This window comes from Leucoraja erinacea, chromosome 10, assembly GCF_028641065.1.
Source record: "Leucoraja erinacea ecotype New England chromosome 10, Leri_hhj_1, whole genome shotgun sequence".
NCBI classification, from domain to species: Eukaryota; Metazoa; Chordata; class Chondrichthyes; order Rajiformes; family Rajidae; genus Leucoraja; species Leucoraja erinaceus.
The window spans coordinates 61,092,771-61,114,104 of NC_073386.1; the positions used below are offsets into that span (position 1 = coordinate 61,092,771).

A 21,334-nucleotide genomic window follows, 5' to 3' on the forward strand; every position below is an offset into this window, starting at 1 on the left:
ATCACCAGTTGCTGGGTGTCTTCTCTGGTGATGCTCTGCCAGGCATGCATTGCAGCCACCTTTAGCTTATGCTTGTTTTGGAGGCTAGTCCCCTTCAGTTTACTCTTCTGCATATAAAAGGCATGCTCAATTCGGTTCAGATCGGTTGATTGACTTGGCCACTCTAGAATTTACCATTTTTTTAGCTTTGATAAACTCCTTTGTTGCTTTAGCAGTGTGTTTGGGATCATTGTCCTGCTGTAGACTGAACTGCCGGCCAATGAGTTTTGAGGCATTTGTTTGAACTTGAGCAGATAGGGTGTGTCTATACACTTCAGAATTCATTATGCTACTACCATCAGCAGTTGTATCATCAATGAAGATAAATGAGCCAGTACCTTCAGCAGCCATACATGCTCAGGCCATAACATCCCCACCATTGTGTTTCACAGATGAGGTGATATGCTTTGGATCTTGGGCAGTTCCTTCTCGCCTCCATACTTTGCTCTTGCCATCACTCTGATATAAGTTAATCTTCATCTCATCTGTCCACAAGACCTTTTTCCAGAAATGTGGTTGTTCTTTTAAGTACTACTTGGCAAACTGCCACCTGGCCATCCTATTTTTGCGGCTAACCAGTGGTTTGCATCTTGCAGTGTAGCCTCTGTATTTCTGTTCATGAAGTCTTCTGCGGACAGTGGTCATTGACAAATCCACACGTGACTCCTGAAAGAGTGTTTCTGATCTGTCGGACAGGTGTTTGGGGATTTTTCTTTATTATAGAGAGAATTCTTCTGTCATCAGCTGTGGAGGTCTTCCTTGTACTGCCAGTCCTTCTGCGATCAGTAAGCTCACCAGTGCTCTCTTTCTTCTTAATAATGTTCCAAACAGTTGATTTTGGTAAGCCTAAGGTTTGACTGATGTCTCTAACAGTTTGATTCTTGTTTCTCGGTCTCATAATGTCTTCATTGACTTTCATTAGCACAACTTTGGTCCTCATGTTGATAAACAGCAATAAAAGTTTCCAAAGGTGATGGAAAGACTGGAGGACTAGGTGCTGAGAGCGCTCTTATACCTGCATTAAGGAGTCAATTAAAAACACCTGAGCAATTACGAATAACTGTGAAGCAATGTGTCCCAAACATTATGGTGCCCTGAAATGGGGGGGACTATGGATAAACACTGCTGTAATTTCCACATGGTGAAACCGAAATGTATAAAAATACCCTTTAATAATGTACACTTTAACCAGATGTGTTTTTCTATTACAGATCTCAAATTGTGTACAGAGGCAAATAAATAAATGATGGGTCTTTGTCCCAAACATTATGGAGGTGTATTGCATGCAGGATAGAACTATTGTACGGGTGATTGTGGTCGACGTGGACTCGGAGGGTCTGTTTCCACGATGTACCTCTAAACTAAACTTAACATTTTAAACTAATTCTCACTGCTCCCTCTCTGTGAATCAGTCTGAAGATGGACCCTGACCCAAAATGTCACCTATCCACATTCTACCTGAAGATGCTACCTGACCCACTGAGTTACTCAGGATCTTGTTTTTTTTAAGCATGAATTGTTTTAATTACTGCTCACATTAATTTTCTGCAGTAAAGTATTTAAAAACGTATAGAATGAACCAATACTTAAAACGAAGGTGCATATATTTGCATTTTTATGTAGCAATTGTTATTTTTGTTTATAATGTGCTAATTAACAGGTGATAAGAACTTGCAACCAAAAACAGTGGGGATGTGTGTTGTCCAAAGAAAGATGATTTTCCTTATTTTTTGTCTTTTGACCCAGCCCCCCTCCAGGTACACCTGTAAATACTGGACCGAGCCCTGGTTCCCATATCTCATCAGATGATGCAGAGCAACAAGCAGCCCTCCTTTTAGCCTGCTCTGGTGAAGATATGTTGGCCTCTCTGCCACCAGTGAACATGTATGACCTTCTTGGAGCCCTCCAGGTAAGTTGTCCTGTGTAAACATTGCCCTAGTTTATTGGTTGCAGTTTTCCTTTTGCAGACACAAGTAAATGGCCTACTATGAGAAAGCTCCAGAGAGCATGGGATTTAAATGCAATTTATTGCTATTTAATAGTTTGGCTGCCCTTGGTCATTAGCAGGGCTCTAGACGTTAGAGATACAGGGAGAAATCAGGCCGATCAGCCCACCGAGTCGGCGCCGACCAGCGAATCACTCTGTACACTAACACTATCTTACACATGAGGGACAATTTACAATTTATTTTACGGAAGCCAATTAACCTACAAATCTGCACATCTTTGGAGAAACCCGGAGCACCCGGAGAATATCCAGGTCGGAGGTAGAACGTAATAACTCCATACATACGGCACCCATAGTCAGGATGGAACCCGGGTGTCTTTTATGTTAATCCCCTTCATTAAAGTGAAACTGTTTCTGGACCCAATCTTCACTCACTTAAGGGCCTGTCCCACTTTCCCGAGTTATTCACAAATTCTCACAAGTCTTCCCAGAATGTTCGTAACGAGTCCGTAGGAGGTCGTAGGAGTTCGTAGATATGTCGGTAGCGGCTCGTTATGCCGTAGGTAAAATGGCATCAGGTAAGTCGGGACGTTTATTTCCAGCCCGATAAAAAAATGTCCACGATTTTAAAAAAATGGTCGGGGTGAAAGAAATTGCAACTTTTTACTCCTAAGGAGGGCATCGGAATAGTCGTGGGAATTCGTAGACATACTCGTAGGAGTTTGTGAACATAGTCGTGGAAGGTCGTAGTAGTTCGTAGATGACCACAATCTTGATTGTTTTTTTTAGGTCCTTTAAACTCTGCAGAGGTTTTGAATTAAGTCATGAAAGTGGGACAGGCCCTTTAAACTGAACTACTTCCTTGAAGAATTTCTACTCATTAAACCGCCTCAACATCGAAAATCACCTGCTTCGTAATTTATAGCTCTAAGTGCTAAGAGAAATTTACTTTATATACTGTCCATGTACTCGGCATATATTATTACAGCTACCTTTTTCAATTTGATTCACCAAATGAGCACAAAGATTACAGTCTTTGTGTGATCATTGCACTGCACCTTTTTTACAACCCCATTGATTTATTAATTTGTACCCATTCCTGTGTAGTATTCTTGCCAATGGATTATGTCCCTTGTTTTTAACCTCCACTCAATGTGTTCTGAGGAGATCATTTCATTTTGTTAGTGATACAGCATGGAAACAGGCCCTTCAGCCTACCGGGTCCATGCTGAACATTGATCACCTGTTCACACTAATTCTATGTTATCCAACTTTCCCATCCACTCCGCACACACCACGGGGGCCAATTGACTTGCAAACCCGCACATCTTTTTGGGATGTGAGAGGAAACCCACATTGTCACAGGGAGAACGTGCAAGCTCCACACAGACAGCGCCCGAAGTCAGGATCGATCCCGGATCTCTGGCGCTTTGAGACCGAAGTTCTTCCCGCTGTGCCATTTTACTGCCCTAACTCTCAAACCTCTGCACTCTGTCTGACTGTCACCAATTTCCGTCCTCTCTATTCGGTATATTCCCATGGTGAGAACACCTCACTAAACCTACTATCCATGCACATCTTGGCATTGTGAATGCTGCACCATGAACACATCTCCAGCTACACTTCTGTGCTGGGCTTAGCCAGTAGCTACAGCTGGATGTACATCTGTACATTTACCCCATGGAGGTATTTCTGACTTCCCACATTACATACTCCAAGAGCATTTCACAGGTCCGCTGGGAATTACCCTTAGATAAACCTGCTCAGTTGCCCCTCTTAATTAAAGAATATAATTACGGACCTTTGTTACTTGTAAACCAACTTCTTCAGTTCCTTGTGTCGCTATCTACAGTGATTTTTGTTTAGCTAGATCGGCCCCTTGCCAAAACGATGGCAAATGAAGTGTTTGTGGCTTGAATTGCAATTCCTCACAGCACTGAAAGATAAGTGAGCAGTCGAGAAGTATAATTTTAATTCAGGATAGTTCGTACTCAATATAACTGCTCTGTCGACCAGCAGAGAGAAAAGCTAAAGCATTGAATGGGTTAATGCTTGTGTCTGATGTGTTGAAGGATTTGTGCTATGTACATGTCTCCTCCAGTTTGCCCTGACGCATATTGTGAAATATTAATGAGCCATGTGGCACGCACATATATTTCCTGTCAGTGATTTGTAAATCTGCTGATGTGAATCATATATAATGAAGAAGTAAAGTAAACAGTTCTGAAAATGCACCTGAAAACGTTTAAGATGTGGAAAATCAAAATTTGGCCATGGAAAGTCATGAACTTCCTTACTATTAATGATGTCACTCGGAGGGGATATTCATGGAATGAATTTAGAAACGGAACAGTATTCATTTACAATGTCTTCAGCAAAGAGGTGCAATTTCTGCAGAGAATGTGTAGTATGAGAATCCAAAACTGAGGAGCAACATATTCAATAACATTACCTGTGCATTCAGCAGTGAAGTGGAAATAGAGTCATAGTCATACAGCACGGAAACAGGCCCTTCAACACAAGATAGACACAGAATGTTGGAGTAACTCAGGCAGCATCTCTGGGGAAACGGTGAAATGGTCTTGGGGAATGTAATGTGGGAAGGCTGGAGAAAAGTGACGTTTTGGTTCAAAACCCTTCTTCAGACCAAGATTGTCCATGCTGAGCTATCTCACCCATGTCCCATCTATGCTAGTTCCACCTGCCCTTGTTTGGCCCACATCCCTCTAAAACTTTCCTATCTGTACCTGTCCTAATGTCTGTTATAGATATAGAAACATAGAACATAGAAATTAGGTGCAGGAGTAGGCCATTCGGTCCTTCGAGCCTGCACCGCCATTCAATATGATCATGGCTGATCATCCAACTCAGTATCCCGTACCTGCCTTCTCTCCATACCCTCTGATCACCTTAGCCACAAGGGCCACCTCTAACTCCCTCTTAAATATAGCCAATGAACTGGCCTCGACTACCCTCTGTGGCAGAGAGTTCCAGAGACTCACCACTCTCTGTGTGAAAAAAAATCTTCTCATCTCGGTTTTAAAGGATTTCCCCCTTATCCTTAAGCTGTGACCCCTTGTCCTGGACTTCCCCAACATCGGGAGCAATCTTCCTGTATCTAGCCTGTCCAACCCCTTAAGAATTGTGTACATTTCTATAAGATCCCCTCTCAATCTCCTAAATTCTAGAGAGTATAAACCAAGTCTGTCCAGTCTTTCTTCATAAGACAGTCCTGACATCCCAGGAATCAGTCTGGTGAACCTTCTCTGCACTCCCTCTATGGCAATAATGTCCTTCCTCAGATTTGGAGACCAAAACTGTACGCAATACTCCAGGTGTGGTCTCACCAAGACGCTGTACAACTGCAGTAGAACCTTCCTGCTCCTATACTCAAATCCTTTTGTTATGAAAGCTAACGTACCATTCGCTTTCTTCACTGCCTGCTGCACCTGCATGCCTATTTTCAATGACTGGTGTACCATGACACCTAGGTCTCGCTGCATCTCCCCTTTTCCTAGTCGGCCACCATTTAGATAATAGTCTGCTTTCCTGTTTTTGCCACCAAAATGGATAACCTCACATTTATCCCCATTATACTGCATCTGCCAAACATTTGCCCACTCACCCAGCCTATCCAAGTCAACTTGCAGTCTCCTAGCATCCTCCTCACAGCTAACACTGCCTCCCAGCTTAGTGTCATCCGCAAACTTGGAGATATTGCCTTCAATTCCCTCATACAGATCATTAATATATATTGTAAACAGCTGGGTTCCCATCTTTAATAACTGACTCTAGCAGTTTCCCCACTACTGATGTTAGACTAACTGGTCTGTAATTCCCCGTTTTCTCTTTCCCTTCTTAAAAAGTGGGGTTACGTTTGCTACCCGCCAATCCTCAGGAACTACTCCAGAATCTAAAGAGTTTTGAAAGATTATTACTAATGCATCCACTATTTCTGGAGCTACTTCCTTAGGTACTCTGGGATGCAGCCTATCTGGCCCTGGGGATTTATCGGCCTTTAATCCATTCAATTTATCCAACACCACTTCCCGGCTAACCTGGATTTCACTCAATTCCTCCAACTCCTTTGACCTGCAGTCCCCTGCTATTTCCGGCAAATTATTTATGTCTTCCTTAGTGAAGACGGAAGCAAAGTAGTTATTCAATTGGTCCGCCATATCCTTGTTCCCCATGATCAACTCACCTGTTTCTGACTGCAAGCGACCTACATTTGTTTTAACTAATCTCTTTCTTTTCACATATCTATAAAAACTTCTGCAGTTTTTATGTTTACTGCCAGTTTTCTTTCATAATCTATTTTTCCTTTCCTAATTAAGCCATTTGTCTTCCTCTGCTGGTCTCTGAATTTCTCCCAGTCCTCCGGTATGCTGCTTTTTCTGGCTAATTTGTACGCATAATCCTTCGCTTTGATACTATCCCTGATTTCCCTTGTTATCCACGGATGTACTACCTTCCCTGATTTATTCTTTTGCCAAACTGGGATGAACAATTTTTGTAGTTTTTGTAGATTGAAGTCACCCATTATAACTGTTTTGCCTTTGTCGCACGCATTTCTAATTTCCTGTTTGATACCATCTCCAACCAATATAAAATAGTTAATCTTCTTCCTTGCTAGTGCTGTTGGGGAGGATTTAAACTAACGATGGGAGCATGAGCAGAGAGACAGAGGGGTGTAAAATGAGGGTAGAAGGAATAGGTAGCAAAGTGAAAAGTAAAAGTGGCAGGCAAACAAATCCAGTGCAAAAATCAAAAAGGGTCACTTTCCAACATAATTGTATAAGGGTTAAGTATGTTGTAAAAACAAACCTAAAGGTTTTGCGTCTCAATGCAAGGAGCATTCATAATAAGGTGGATGAGTTGAATGTGCAGATAGTTATTAAAGAATATGATATAGTTGGGATAACGAAGACATGGCTCCAGGGTGACCAAGGCGGGGAGCTGAACATCCAGGGATATTCAATATTCAGGAGGGATAGACAGAAAGGAAAAGGAGGCAGGATAGAGTTGCTGGTTAGAGAGGAGATTAACGCAATAGAAAGGAAGGACATTAGCTTGGGGGATGTGGAACACTAAGGGGCAGAAAACGCTAGTGGGAGTTGTGTACAGGCCACCTAACAGCAGTAGTGGTGTTGGGGATGGCATCAAACAGGAAATTAGAAATGTGTGCAACAAAGGTAAAACAGTTATAATTGGTGACTTCAATCTACATATAGATTGGGTGAATCAAATTGGCTGGGGTGCTGAGGAAGAGGATTTCTTGGAATGTATGCGGGATAATTTCCTAAACCAACATGTAGAAGAACAAACGAGAGGGTAGGCTATTCTAGACTGGATATTGAGTAATGAGGAAGGGTTAGTTAGCAGTCTTGTTGTGCATGGGCCCTTGGGCAAGAGTGACCATAATTTGGTTGAGTTCTTCATTAGGATGGAGAGTGACATAGTTAATTCAGAAACAAGGGTTCTGAACTTAAAGAAAGGTAACTTTGAGGGTATGAGACCAGAATTGGCCAAGATAGACTGGCAATTGATTCTTAAAGGGTTGATGGTGGATATGCAATGGAAGGCATTTAAAGACTGCATGGATGAACTACAACAATTGTTCATCCCAGTTTGGCAAAATAATAAATCAGGAAAGGTAGTGCATACAATAGTGGATAACAAGTGAAATCAGGGATAGTATCAAAACAAAAGATGGAGCATACAAATTAGCCAGAAAAAGCAGCATACCAGAGGACTGGGAGAAATTCAGTCCAGCAGAGGAGGACAAAGGGCTTAATTTGGAAAGGGAAAATAGATTATGAAAGAAAACTTGCAGGGAACATAAAAACGGACTGCAAAAGCTTTTCTAGATATGTGAAGAGAAAAAGATTAGTTAAAACAAATGTAGGTCCCTTGCAATCAGAAACAGGTGAATTGATCATGGGGAGCAAGGACATGGCAGGCCAATTGAATAACTACTTTGGTTCTGTCTTCACTAAGGAAGACATAAATAGTCTGCCGGAAATAGCAGGAGACCGGGGGTCAAATGAGATGGAGGAACTGAGTGAAATCCAGGTTAGGTAAATTGAATGGATTAAAGGCCGATAAATCCCCAGCACCAGATAGGCTGCATCCCAGAGTACTTAAGGAAGTAACCCCAGAAATAGTGGATGCATTAGTGTTAATTTTTCAAAACTCTTTAGATTCTGGAGTAGTTCCTGAGGATTGGAGGGTAGCTAATGTAACCCCTCTTTATAAAAAGGGAGGGAGAGAGAAAACGGGGAATTACAGTTAGTCTAACATCGGTAGTGGGGAAAATGCTAGAGTCGGTTATTAAAGATGGGATAGCAGCACATTTGGAAAGTGGTGAAATCATTGGACAAAGTCAGCATGGATTTATGAAAGGTAAATCATGTCTGAAGAACCTTATAAACTTTTTCGAGGATGTAACTAGTAGTGTGGATAAGGGAGAACCAGTGGATGTGTTATATCTGGACTTTCAGAAGGCTTTCGACAAGGTCCCACATAAGAGATTAGTATGCAAACGTAAAGCACACGGTATTGGGGGTTCAGTATGGATGCGGATAGAGAACTGGCTGGCAGACAGGAAGCAAAGAGTAGGAGTAAGCGGGTCCTTTTCAGAATGGCAGGCAGTGACTAGTGGGGTACCGCAAGGCTCAGTGCTGGGACCCCAGCTATTTACAATATATTAATGATTTGGACAAGGGAATTTAATGCAGCATCTCCAGGTTTGCGGATGACATGAAGTTGGGGGGCAGTGTTAGCTGTGAGGAGAATGCTAGCAGGCTGCAAGGTGATTTGGATAGGTTGGGTGAGTGGGCAAATGCATGGCAGATGCAGTATAATGTGGATACATGCGAGGTTATACACTTTGGTGGCAAGAACAGGAAAGTAGACTATTATCTGAATGGTGGCCGATTAGGAAAAAGGGAGATGCAATGAGACCTGGGTGTCATGGTACACCAGTCATTGAAAGTAGGCATGCAGGTGCAGCAGGCAGTGAAGAAAGCGAATGGTATGTTAACATTCATAGCAAAAGGATTTGAGTTTAGGAGCAGGGAGGTTCTACTGCAGTTGTACAGTGTCTTGGTGAGACCACACCTGGACTATTGTGTACAGTTTTGGTCTCCTAATCTGAGGAAAGACATTCTTGCCATAGAGGGAGTACAGAAAAGGTTCACCAGTCTGATTCCTGGGATGTCAGGACTTTCATATGAAGAAAGACTCGAGAGACTCGGCTTGTACTCGCTAGAATTTAGAAGATTGAGGGGGGATCTTATAGAAACTTACAAAATTCTTAAGGGGTTGGAGATGCAGGAAGACTGTTCCCGATGTTGGGGAAGTCCAGAACAAGGGGTCACAGATTAAGGATAAGGGGGAAGTCTTTTAAGACCGAGATGACATTAACATTTTTCTCACGGAGAATGATAAATCTGTGGAATTCTCTGCCACAGATAGTAGTTGAGGCCAGTTCATTGGCTATATTTAAGAGGGAGTTAGATGTGGCCCTTGTGGCTAAAGGGATCAGGGGGTATGGAGAGAAGGCAGGTACGGGATACTGAGTTGGATGATCAGCCATGATCATATTGAATGGCGGTGCAGGCTCGAAGGGCCGAAAGGCCTACTCCTGCATCTATTTTCTATGTTTCTATGTTAAATATGCCTATCCTTAATTAAGTTTGGCCTGGTAACCCAACATAACATTCGTGCAATTAGTTGCTCTATATTTTATTTCGTATTCAACTGCAGTATTAAACAGCTTTGCAGAATGTATTACCAGCTATTATATTAAATTGACACGGTGGCACAGCGGTAGAGTTGCTGCCTTACAATGCCAAAGACCCAGGTTTAATCCTGACTACGACTGCTGTCTGTACGGAGTTTGTACGTTCACCCCATGATCTGTGTGGGTTTTCGCCGGGTGTTCCTGTTTCCACCCACACTCGAAAGATGTACAGGATTGTAGGTTAATTGGCTTCTACAAATTGTCCCTAGTGTGTAGGATAGAACTAGTGTACGTGGTAATCACTGGTCGGTGTGGACTCGGTGGGCCAAAGAGAATGTTTCAACGCTGTATCTCTAAACTAAAACAAAAAGCTGCTTTCGTCGATCACATCAAATACAGGCACATAATAACTTTTGGTTCTGCCCAATTAAAACGACATTTCAGCTTCAGTTGGAGGAATGTTCAAAAAGCACAAAATTAATGGTTTTAAAGCATAATGATTTTCTTAAACATTTGATCAGGATTTTGTACTGAAAGCAGCAGAATCTAATTTTAGGAACCATTCTGAATAGCATTGAAACTTACCGAATAGTGCCTGGATAGAGTGAATGTGGGGAAGCTGTTTCCACTAGTGGGAGAATCTAGGGCCAGAGGCTATGCATGGGCTCAGAATAAAAGGATGTACCTTTAGAAGGGAGATGAGGAGGAATTTCTTTAGTTAGAGGGTGGTGAATCTATGGAATTCATCACCATAGAAGGCAGTGGAAGCCGTCTGGGTATTTTTAAGGCGGAGATTCTTAATTGGTATGGATGTCGGGGATTATGGGGAGAAGAAGGAGAATGGGGATCAAAGGGAAAGATAGGTCAGCCATGATTGAATGGCGGAGTTGATTCTGCTCCAATAACTTATGAAAACATTGTGATTCAGGAATTTGAACGACAGGTCTTGTGGTATCTGTGGAGAGAGAATTCAATGTGAAAGAAACCAAAACATGTTAACGCCCTATATTCCCTGAAATCAAACTTTAGCTGGGTTTTTTTTAATACAACAGCTGGTAATACATTCTGCCAAATCTAATGAGAAGGAGACTGGTTGATCTGTGTGGATTTTATTTCCTGATGGGGGTAAATATACTAAGGGCAAGAAATAATCCTCACAAGTTATTTCCTCTTTACTTGCTGCCTTCCTTGCGTACTTAGGTATTGCTTTGTGTTCCCTCCGCAGGTACACCGGGAAGTGATACCAGCGCACACAGTCTACGCCTTGAATATAGAGAGGATATTGGCTCGACTCTGGCACCCGAGCCACGAGGAGCTCGAACAAGATAAGATTCACCGACAGAGGCTGGCAGCCAAAGAGGGCCTCGTATGTTGACTGGCTGTAGTCTGAGTTCTGGAGCTCAGAACCTGCGTCGCATCAACTGCTTAAAACAAATACGTTAGATCCATCCTCAACCTCCATTTTGTGTCCGTACCATCAATGGATAATCTCCACACTAGCAGGCATTATTGGCAGATGTGAGTCTAAACAAATGCAAGGCATTACTTCAGTTTGACAGTTTTGATAAAATATGCACCATAAATGTCTTAGAAATGTTGATCCACTGAGGCAGCAACATTGCTGGCATACATGCACCACAGACGGTTGGTGTGGCCACACAAGCTTTGAAGCGGTCTACATTTCAGCTTGCCGCTTGTGGTATTGTCTCATGATGTTCTCAAATACCCTATTTGTATTTTCATATTTTCCCGTGACAGTGCTGCATATAGTTTGTGATCGTTTTAAAAGATTGGTTGTCTAAAATCCTTTCCCAGAACGTGCAACATGAACTAACAAAACCTTGCACAATTGCATCAGCTTTGATGATAATAATTTATTTTGGACATCAGAACAATCTCAACTCCTTCTCCCCCCCACTACAAGTTATTTCCCGTTAACTTATTTTTCCATACATGCACATTAGCACACCTGATTCTCCCACCTGCCACCTATTCTGAAGATGATATTCAGTCGTCAAGTAAGCTCACAGAGATGCTGCCTGTCCTGCTGAGTTACTCCAGCATTTTGTGTCTATCTTGTGTATAAACCAGCATCTGCAGCTTCTTCCTGCACAAGGTCACATCCTACTTCTCTTTGGGATGTGCCAGGAGTCCCATGCGGTCACGTGGAGAATGTTGCAAACTCTACGCAGGCAGAACCGAGCATTAGGATCAAACCCAGGTCACTGGAACAATTAATCAGCTGTACTTCCTGCAGCCACCCTGTTGTAGCATGAATTCTGAAGTAAATTGGTTAACCCAGAAAGAGAAACACAAAATGCTGGAGTAACTGAGCAGGACAGGCAGCATCTCTGGAGAGAAGAAACTGGTGACGTTTCAGGTCTTCTCCACCAAAAACATCCAGAGGTGCTGCCTGTCCCGCTGAGTTGCTCCAGCATTTTATGTTTCTCTCTCTGGGGTAACAGGGTGCCTTCGGAACTGCAGTTCCTTCCTACGCATAAACTGGTTACCCACTCTGCTGAAGAAGAGTTGATAATTACACATAAAACAGGTTGAGCAAGAAATAGCCATAAATATTCAAGGCCTGTGTGGTTTGCCTTTGGTGTTTAACATCTGTGAACTGACGTGATGAAATAACTTTGCTTGGCAACTTCAAATTCCTCTTTGCTTTTGCTAGTTTTTTCCAGAAATGTTTTAATTGAAGGAAAATATCCTTATCAGGAGTGCATGATTTGTCAAGGCATTGTAATAACGACATGGAATATGTTTATTTTTGTACGGTAGGAAATTGAGATTTAATCTGTATAATACAAGTGCTTTTTGTATACATGTTTTTTTACATTTTTGTTTTACATGTTTTGTGTATTTATAATTTTATTTTGTAGTTCATGTGCAAAAAAGCTGTTATCAATTCATTTAAATCTCAATAAAGTCAAATGTCATTTAGACTATGTTGAAAGTATTTTAATCTCTGAATTTGGAATGTATGTTCTGAGGCTGATTTAAATGTTTAGTTTAGCGATACAGCGCTGAAACAGGCCCTTCGGCCCACACGTCCATGCCGACTAGCGACCGCCGCACATTCTAACACTACCCGACACACGCTGGGGACAATTTACAATTTTTACCGAAGCCAGTTAACCTACAAACCTGCACGTATTTGGAGTGTGGGAGGAAACCGAAGATCTCGGAGAAAACCCGTGCAGGTCACGGGGAGAACGTACAAACTCTGTGCAGACAAGCCAGTAGCCAGGTCTCTGGTGCTGTAAGGCCATAGCTCTTCCATTGCACCACTGTGCCGCCCGTTAAAAGGTTATCTAAAATTGTTTACCAAGCTATTGGCGAGAATGTACAGCATTTAATTATATAATTGGTATCTACAAAATGCTCAATACTTGTGCATAGTGAACACAGATATATTCAGCAAGGAAATTCAAACATGCCACCCATACTCACCGCAATAACTCCAAACCTTCTGACTTCAGTTTCCTGAAGTAATAGTCCTGCAATTCGGGCCACCCAGCACACGAACAGTCCCGTTCAATCAGGAAGCCCCATCTAAGCTAGTCCCATTTTCCTGCAATCAGCCCATCTATATACTTATAAAACTCTGATCTTGGATGTGGGTGGGTGGGTGTATGTGTGTGTGTGTTTCACATCTCTTCGAAAGCACTGTGAGCTAACGGTGACATTTTTACATAATTCCAATGGAGATTAACCTCATGATTTCAAAAATCACCTTCTCTGAAAATTTGATTAATTATTTCTTGAGTTATTTATTAAAAATGTTCACAAAATGGGCTTCAGAGGTCCGAGGCCCGACACCCTCTTGCAGTCGGCCCCGCCCACTCAGTGTCTGCGCCGCCCACTCGCCGAGTTCAAGTCCGCCCCCTCCCTCTCTCTCCCCCCCCACCCCCTCCTCTCTCTCCCCTCCTCTCCCCCTCCTCCCCTTCCTCTTCCCCTCCTCCTCTTCTCCCCCACTCCCTCCTCTCCCCCTTTTCCCCCTCTCTTTCCCCCTACTCCGCCTCCCCTCCCCCTCTCCCACCTCTCCCCCTTCCCCCCTCCCTCTCCCCCCTCTCTTCCCCCTCTTTTGCCCCCTCTCTCCCTCCCCCCCTCCCCTCCCCCTCGCAGCCTGTGAGGTGGGGGAGATGCGTCAGTGGATAGGGCGGGGATGGGGTAAAATGAATAATATTAATATAACAACAAGGGGGGTGGTTTGTGTGTGTGTGACGCCGCAGGCCACTCCCCCGCCCCCCCGCGCAACCGCGCGTTGAGGGGACGGGACCCAACGGGTTCCCCTTAGTCTAGTATAAATCAAAACGTTTCCTATAGATGTACCTGCCCAAGTGTCTTTTTAATGCTGTTATAGTACCTGCCTTAACTGGCAGCTCGTTCTGTATACCCACCACCCTATGAGTGAAAAGATTTCCCCTTGGGTTTGTATTAAATCTTGCCCCTCTCACCTTTCTTGTGATTCTCCTATCCTGGGTAAAAGACTCTGCCCCCTTGTTAATATATTAAATATCTATAAGTTAGACAAAGCGTTCATTTCGGATGTAAAGTAGTCCTTTGTTTTGCACCATCAAAGTTATTCAGAGGTATAATTGAAAGTGGAGCAGGTTATAAACATGGAAAACTTTTGAACTGACCCTGAAGTTTATGTTAACCAGAGCAGTTGGATTGAGGCAGCAGGGGGCCTGGACAAGGTGGGAGCATGCCATGGACCGTAAAGTCACATGGACTGAGCTCTGGCAGGCTGAACCACAGCGCATCAAGTTCCTGGTCCAGGCAGTGTATGATGTCCTGCCCAGCCCATCGAACCTCTTCATCTGGGGCAATGTGGAATCTTCAGATTGCCCGCAATGCTCAGGCAAGGGGACGTTGGAACACGTCCTGAGCTGTTGCCCAAAGGCTCTTGGGCAGGGCCCGTACACATGGCATCATATATGGGACATGGGGAGATTATGTGTTCGGCACGGACTAGAAGGGTCGAGATGGCCTGTTTCCGTGCTGTAATTGTTATATGGTTATATGGTTATCACGACCAGGTTCTTAAACCCATTGCAGAAACCATCAGCATGGGAATCAGCAGCTGCAGACGAGAATGCCCCACCACCCAGATGATCACCTTCGTGAAGGCCGGAGTGCAGCTGCCAAGAACCTCAGCAGCCAGGAATCAGTCAGGAATCCTGGCAACTGCACAGCACTAGCAGCTTTCCGTAGACCTGGTGAAACAGCTGAAGTTCCCACAGCACATTGCCACGACCACCCCGAGGCCAGATATCCTCCTGGTCTCAGAGGCGACCAAAAACATCGTCTTGTTGGAACTGCCTTCCTCTTCCTCTTGTGGGCCATCTTCCTCTTGTGGGCCTCCTCCAGATGGGAGGACCGTCTGGAGGAGGCCCACGAGAGGAAGATGGCCAAGTATGATGAGCTGGTCATAGACTGCCGTGAGCAGGGCTGGAAGGCAAGGTGTATGCCCATCGAGGTTGGCTGCAGAGGTTTTGCAGGGCAATCGCTCTACAAAGCCTTGAGTGCACTGGGCATAAACGGAGTGGCGAGGAGAAGGGCCATCAAGAACACCAAAGAGGCAGCGGAGAAGGCCTCGAGATGGCTCTGGATCAGGAGAGGAGGTCCATGGGGAGGAGCGAATGCCACCTGAACACAAGTCGTGGTCTGATCAACCACGGCTGGGTCGCCTGGGTGAGGGTGTCTGATGTTGAAAGACCCGAAACACCCAATGACCCTAGGTTACATCACTGATGATGTGTTCAGGAGCATCTATCGATGTATTTGTATCAATGACCCTTTTACCTTAAACAAATGTCCTCTTGTTTTTAATTCCCCTACCCTGGGTAAAACACCGTACCAATTTACCCAGATCAATTCCCCTCAAGGTTTTATACATTTCTATAAGATTACCAGTGGCGCAGTACCAGAGACATCGGTTCGAACCTCACAACAGGTGCTTGCCTGTACAGAGTTTGTACATTCACCCCATGACCTGTGTGGGTTTTCTCCGGGTTCTTCGATTTCCTCCCACACTACAAAGACGTACAGGTTTGTAGGTTAATTGGCTGGATATAATTGTAAATTGACCCTAGTATGTGTACGATAGTGTTTGTGCGCGGGGATCGCTGGCCAGCGAGGACCCGATGGGCGGAGGGCCCTGTTTCCGTGCTGTATCTCTAAACTAAACTAAACACTCCTCAGCCTCCTGCACTCCAAGGTATAAAGTCTGAGCCTGCCCAACTCTTCCTATAGCCCACCTTGAATCCTGGCAACCTCCTTTCAAATTTTCTCTGCACTCTTTCCAGCTTCTACAGGGGACGTTTCTGGCTCATTATTTGCCATATATCATCTCATCATCCCACACTACAGGTGTATGCTGAGGTTTGAGGCACTGTGTACATCCCTGACATACACCACCTTAAGTTATCACCAAATAATTTTTGCTGTGAATTTTTATTGACTGAATGAGTCGGTTTAGGTTTATTGTCACGTGCATTGAGGTACAGTGAAAAGCTTTGTTTTGCACACTATACAATCAATGTTCTTGCAGCACAGTGATGGAGTTGCCTCCTCACAGCACCAGAGACACCACGTTCGATCCTGACTACAGGTGCTGTCTGTGTGGAGTTTGCATGTTCTCCCTGTTATCGTGCGGTTTTCTCTGGGTGCTTAGGTTTCCTTACACATTCCAAAGTCAGTTAATTGATCGCAGTAAATTATCCCTAGTATATAGGAAACAAAAGTGGGATAACATAGAACGAGTGGTAATGGCCGGTGTGAACATGGTGAGCCGAAGGGCCTGTTTCCACGCTATATCCCTAAATTAAACTAAATCTGATAACGCTATACATAAATGCAATCAAATTAAACTCAAGTACAATAGCTAGAGCAAAGGGGAAGATACAGAGTGCAGAATATAGTTCTCAGCATTGTAGCACATCTGTTTCATAGACAAAGTCCAATGTCCGCAATGGGATGGTTGAGTAACGAACAGTATCCTAGCTTATGGAAAGACTGCTCCGAAACCGGATAACAAAGTGTTCTGAAACTTAGAGGCCAATTAACCAACAGACCCACACATCTTTTGGATGTGGGAGGAAACCGAAATGAGCCAGAGGAAACTTACGAGGGCACAGGGAGAATGCAAACTCCACACAGACAGCATCCAATGTCAGTTTCGCTCCTGGCTCTCCGGCGATGTGAGGCAGTGGCTCTACCACTGTGCCATTACACCATTGACTAGGCGAATACCTGGGATTGAAAGAGTTGTCACCTGATGAACGGCTAAGAAAGGTACACCTCTGCATTCTACGCTGAATGAGAATCAAAAATCTGCACATGCTGGATATTTGAATTCAAAACAAATCCTGATGCATACACTGACAAATATCACCATACATCTACTGCCTCCACCAAATGCTGTTTAACCTGCTGAGTTCTTTCAACCTGCTAAGTTCTATTTTATGGTCGATGTGGGAGCTTGAACATTATTGATAGAATTGAATGTCTTGCAGAGATTGGATTGTTGTTTCTGATAAAACGGCGCTGCAAGAGCTGTGTCTAGTACAAAGTAGCTGTGAACAATGAGGTGTCACAACTGCACAGCAATTTAACTCCTGCCGTTCTCATCCTGGAAGAGCATCAATCTCCAAAGATCTACAGGTTTGGTGGTTAATTGTAAAACGAAAATTGTCCCTGGTGTGTGTAGGATAGTGTTAATATGTGGGGATCGCTGGTCGGCGTGGACCCAATGGACCGAAGGACCTGTATCACTAAACTAACCTAAACTAAACAATATATAGATAAGGAAGCTTGTTTTTCAGCGGTGTATTCAAAATTCTTGAGAGTTTATTGTCATGTGTCCCTGATAGACAATGAAATTCTTGCTTTGCTTCAGCACAACAGAACACAGTAGGCATTGACTACAAAACAGATCAGTGTGTCCATATACCATTATATAAATATATATACACATGAATAAATAAACTGATGAAGTGCAAATAACAGATAATGGGCTATTAATGTTCAGAGTTTTGTCCGAGCCAAGTTTACTAGCCTGATGGCTGTGGAGATGTAGCTATTCCTGAACATGGTGAGAGAGGCGAGAGTAGAGGACATCTTGTTTGAAATTCATACCTTAGGGTTGTAAGTAACCAAAGTGGAATCTACAGTGCCCTCCATAATGTTTGGGACAAAGACCCATTATTTATTTATTTGCCTTTGTACTCCACAATTTGAGATTTGTAATAGAAAAAATCACTTGTGGTTAAAGTGCACACTGTCCGATTTTAATAATAGATATTTTTATACATTTTCGTTTCACCGTGCAGAAGCATAGAAACATAGAAACATAGAAATTAGGTGCAGGGAGTAGGCCATTCGGCCCTTCGAGCCTGCACCGCCATTCAATATGATCATGGCTGATCATCCAACTCAGTATCCCGTACCTGCCTTCTCTCCATACCCCCTGATCCCCTTAGCCACAAGGGCCACATCTAACTCCCTCTTAAATATAGCCAATGAACTGGCCTCAACTACCCTCTGTGGCAGAGAGTTCCAGAGATTCACCACTCTCTGTGTGAAAAAAGTTCTTCTCATCTCGGTTTTAAAGGATTTTCCCCCTTATCCTTAAGCTGTGACCCCTTGTCCTGGACTTCCCTAACATCGGGAACAATCTTCCTGCATCTAGCCTGTCCAACCCCTTAAGAATTTTGTAAGTTTCTATAAGATCCCCTCTCAATCTTCTAAATTCTAGGGAGTATAAACCAAGTCTATCCAGTCTTTCTTCATAAGACAGTCCTGACATCCCAGGAATCAGTCTGGTGAACCGTCTCTGCACTCCCTCTATGGCAATAATGTCCTTCCTCAGATTTGGAGACCAAAACTGTACGCAATACTCCAGGTGTGGTCTCACCAAGACCCTGTACAACTGCAGTAGAACCTCCCTGCTCCTATACTCAAATCCTTTTGCAATGAAAGCTAACATACCGTTCGCTTTCTTTACTGCCTGCTGCACCTGCATGCCTACCTTCAATGACTGGTGTACCATGACACCCAGGTCTCGCTGCATCTCCCCCTTTCCCAATCGGCCACCATTTAGATAATAGTCTGCTTTCCCGTTTTTGCCACCAAAATGGATAACCTCACATTTATCCCACATTATACTGCATCTGCCAAACATTTGCCCACTCACCCAGCCTATCCAAGTCACCTTGCAGTCTCCTAGCATCCTCCTCACAGCTAACACTGCCCCCCAGCTTAGTGTCATCCGCAAACTTGGAGATATTGCCTTCAATTCCCTCATCCAGATCATTAATATATATTGTAAATAGCTGGGGTCCCAGTACTGAGCCTTGCGGTACCCCACTAGTCACTGCCTGCCATTGTGAAAAGGACCCGTTTATTCCTACTCTTTGCTTCCTGTTTGCCAGCCAGTTCTCTATCCACATCAATACTGAACCTCCAATGCCGTGTGCTTTAAGTTTGTATACTAATCTCTTATGTGGGACCTTGTCGAAAGCCTCCTGGAAGTCCAGATACACCACATCCACTGGTTCTCCCCTATCCACGCTACTAGTTACATCCTCGAAAAATTCTATAAGATTCGTCAGACACGATTTACCTTTCGTAAATCCATGCTGACTTTGTCCAATGATTTCACCACTTTCCAAATGTGCTGCTATCCCATCTTTAATAACCGACTCTAGCAGTTTCCCCACTACCGATGTTAGACTAACTGGTCTGTAATTCCCCATTTTCTCTCTCCCTCCCTTCTTAAATCTCTCCCTCCCTTCTTAAATGACAGCAGTGTTTATACATAGTCCCCACATTTCAGGACACCATAATATTTGGGACACAGCAATGTCTTGTAAATGAAAGTAGTCATGTTTAGCATTTTGTTGCATATCCTTTGCATGCAATGACTGCTTGAAGTCTGTGATTCATGGACATCACCAGTTGCTGGTGCCTTCTCTGGTGATGCTCTGCCAGGCCTGTATTGCAGCCATCTTTAGCTTATGCTTGTTTTGGGGGCTAGTCCCCTTCATCTGTCCACAAGACCTTTTTCCAGAACTGTGGTTGCTCTTTTAAGTACATCTTGGCAAACTGTGACCCGGCCATCCTATTTTTGCAGCTAACCAGTGGTTTGCATCTTGCAGTGTAGCCTCTGTATTTCTGTTCATGATGTCTTTTAAATAAATTTGAATACAATACAATACAAAGTCTTCTGCAGACAGTGGTCATTGACAAATCCACACCTGACCCCTGAGGAGTGTTTCTGATTTGTCGGACAGGTGTTTGGGGATTTTTCTTTATTATAGAGAGAATTGTTTGTCATCAGCTGTGGAGGTCTTCCTTGTGCTACCAATCCTTTTGCGATTAGTAAAGGGCCTGTCCCATGAGCATGCGACCTGCATGCGGCATGTGCGACCAAACCGGAAGCGGGGGCTGTGGGGATGTCGAGTGATCCCCGTACAGGGCCGGTCCCACCAGCATGCGCCTGCAAGCAGCGAGCGCGACCAAACCGGAAGAACCGTTGATTTTGGTAAACCAAAGGTTTTGCTGATGACTCTAACAGTTTGATTCTTATTTCTCAGTCTCATAATGTCCTCATTGACTCTCATTGGCGCAACTTTGGTCTCATGTTGATAAACAGCAATAAAAATTTCCAAAGGTGATGGAAAAACCGGAGGAAAGACTAGGTGCTGAGAACTCTCTTATACCTGCATTAAGGAGGCAATTAAACACATCTGAGCAATTACAAACACCTATGAAGTCATGTGTCCCAAACATTATGGTGCCCTGAAATGGGGGGGACAATGTATAAACACTGCTGTAATTTCTACATGGTGAAACCAAAATGTTTAAAAATACCCTTTAATAAAACCTGACAATGTGCACTTTAACCACATGTGATTTTTTTCTATCACAAATCTCAAATTGTGGAGTACAGAGGCAAATAAATAAATGATGGGGTTTTGTTCCAAACATTATGGAGGGCATTGTAAGATGTTTTTCTTCCTGTTTGCTTGTAGCCTCACTCTTGACAGTGAAGGAGTCCCAGGACAGAAAGGCTGATATGGGACTGGGAAGGGAAGTTGAATTGGTTTGCAACCAGGAGGCTTTGGTTGGTAAAGCGTGACAGTTTGGCAAAACAGTCGCCTAGTCTACGACAAAGATTCACACAAAATGCTGGAGTAACTCAGTGGGTCAGGCAGCATCTCTGGATGGAAGGAATGGGTGATGTTTCGGGTCGAGACCCTTCTTCAGACTGGAGGAGAACTTCTTCAAAGTAGACATACCTAGAAGACATATCGCAGTGGAGCATAGAACATGTATAGGAAACAACTGCAGATGCTGGTGTATACTGAAGATAGACACAAAATGCTGCAGTAACTCCGCGGAAAAGGTAACATCTCTGGGTTGAAGGAATGGGTGACGTTCTGGGTCGAGACTCTTCATCAGACAGTCTGAAGAAGGGTCTCGACACGAAACGTCAGCCATTCCTTCTACCCAGAGATGCTGCCTGTCTCGTTTGGTTCCGCCGATGTAAAGGAGGCCACATCGGCAACGCTGAATGGAATGGATGA

At 43.8% G+C, this 21,334-nt stretch overlaps 1 protein-coding gene across 2 annotated transcripts in view; it reads left to right on the forward strand.

Annotated features, from left to right (window-relative positions):
- The window catches only part of tada1 (transcriptional adaptor 1), a 48,494-nt gene extending 35,814 nt beyond the window's left edge, over positions 1–12,680 (forward strand). Inside the window, exons 7-9 of one of the 2 annotated variants that reach the window (XM_055642458.1) lie at positions 1,786–1,948; positions 10,960–11,752; positions 12,077–12,680. In XM_055642458.1, coding sequence (XP_055498433.1) covers positions 1,786–1,948; positions 10,960–11,109 — 313 coding nt within the window. In that variant the 3' untranslated portion in view covers positions 11,110–11,752; positions 12,077–12,680. The remainder of the gene's footprint in view (positions 1–1,785; positions 1,949–10,959; positions 11,753–12,076) is intronic. The other variant, XM_055642457.1, reaches the window with a different exon arrangement.
- Positions 12,681–21,334: the final 8,654 nt, after the last annotated feature.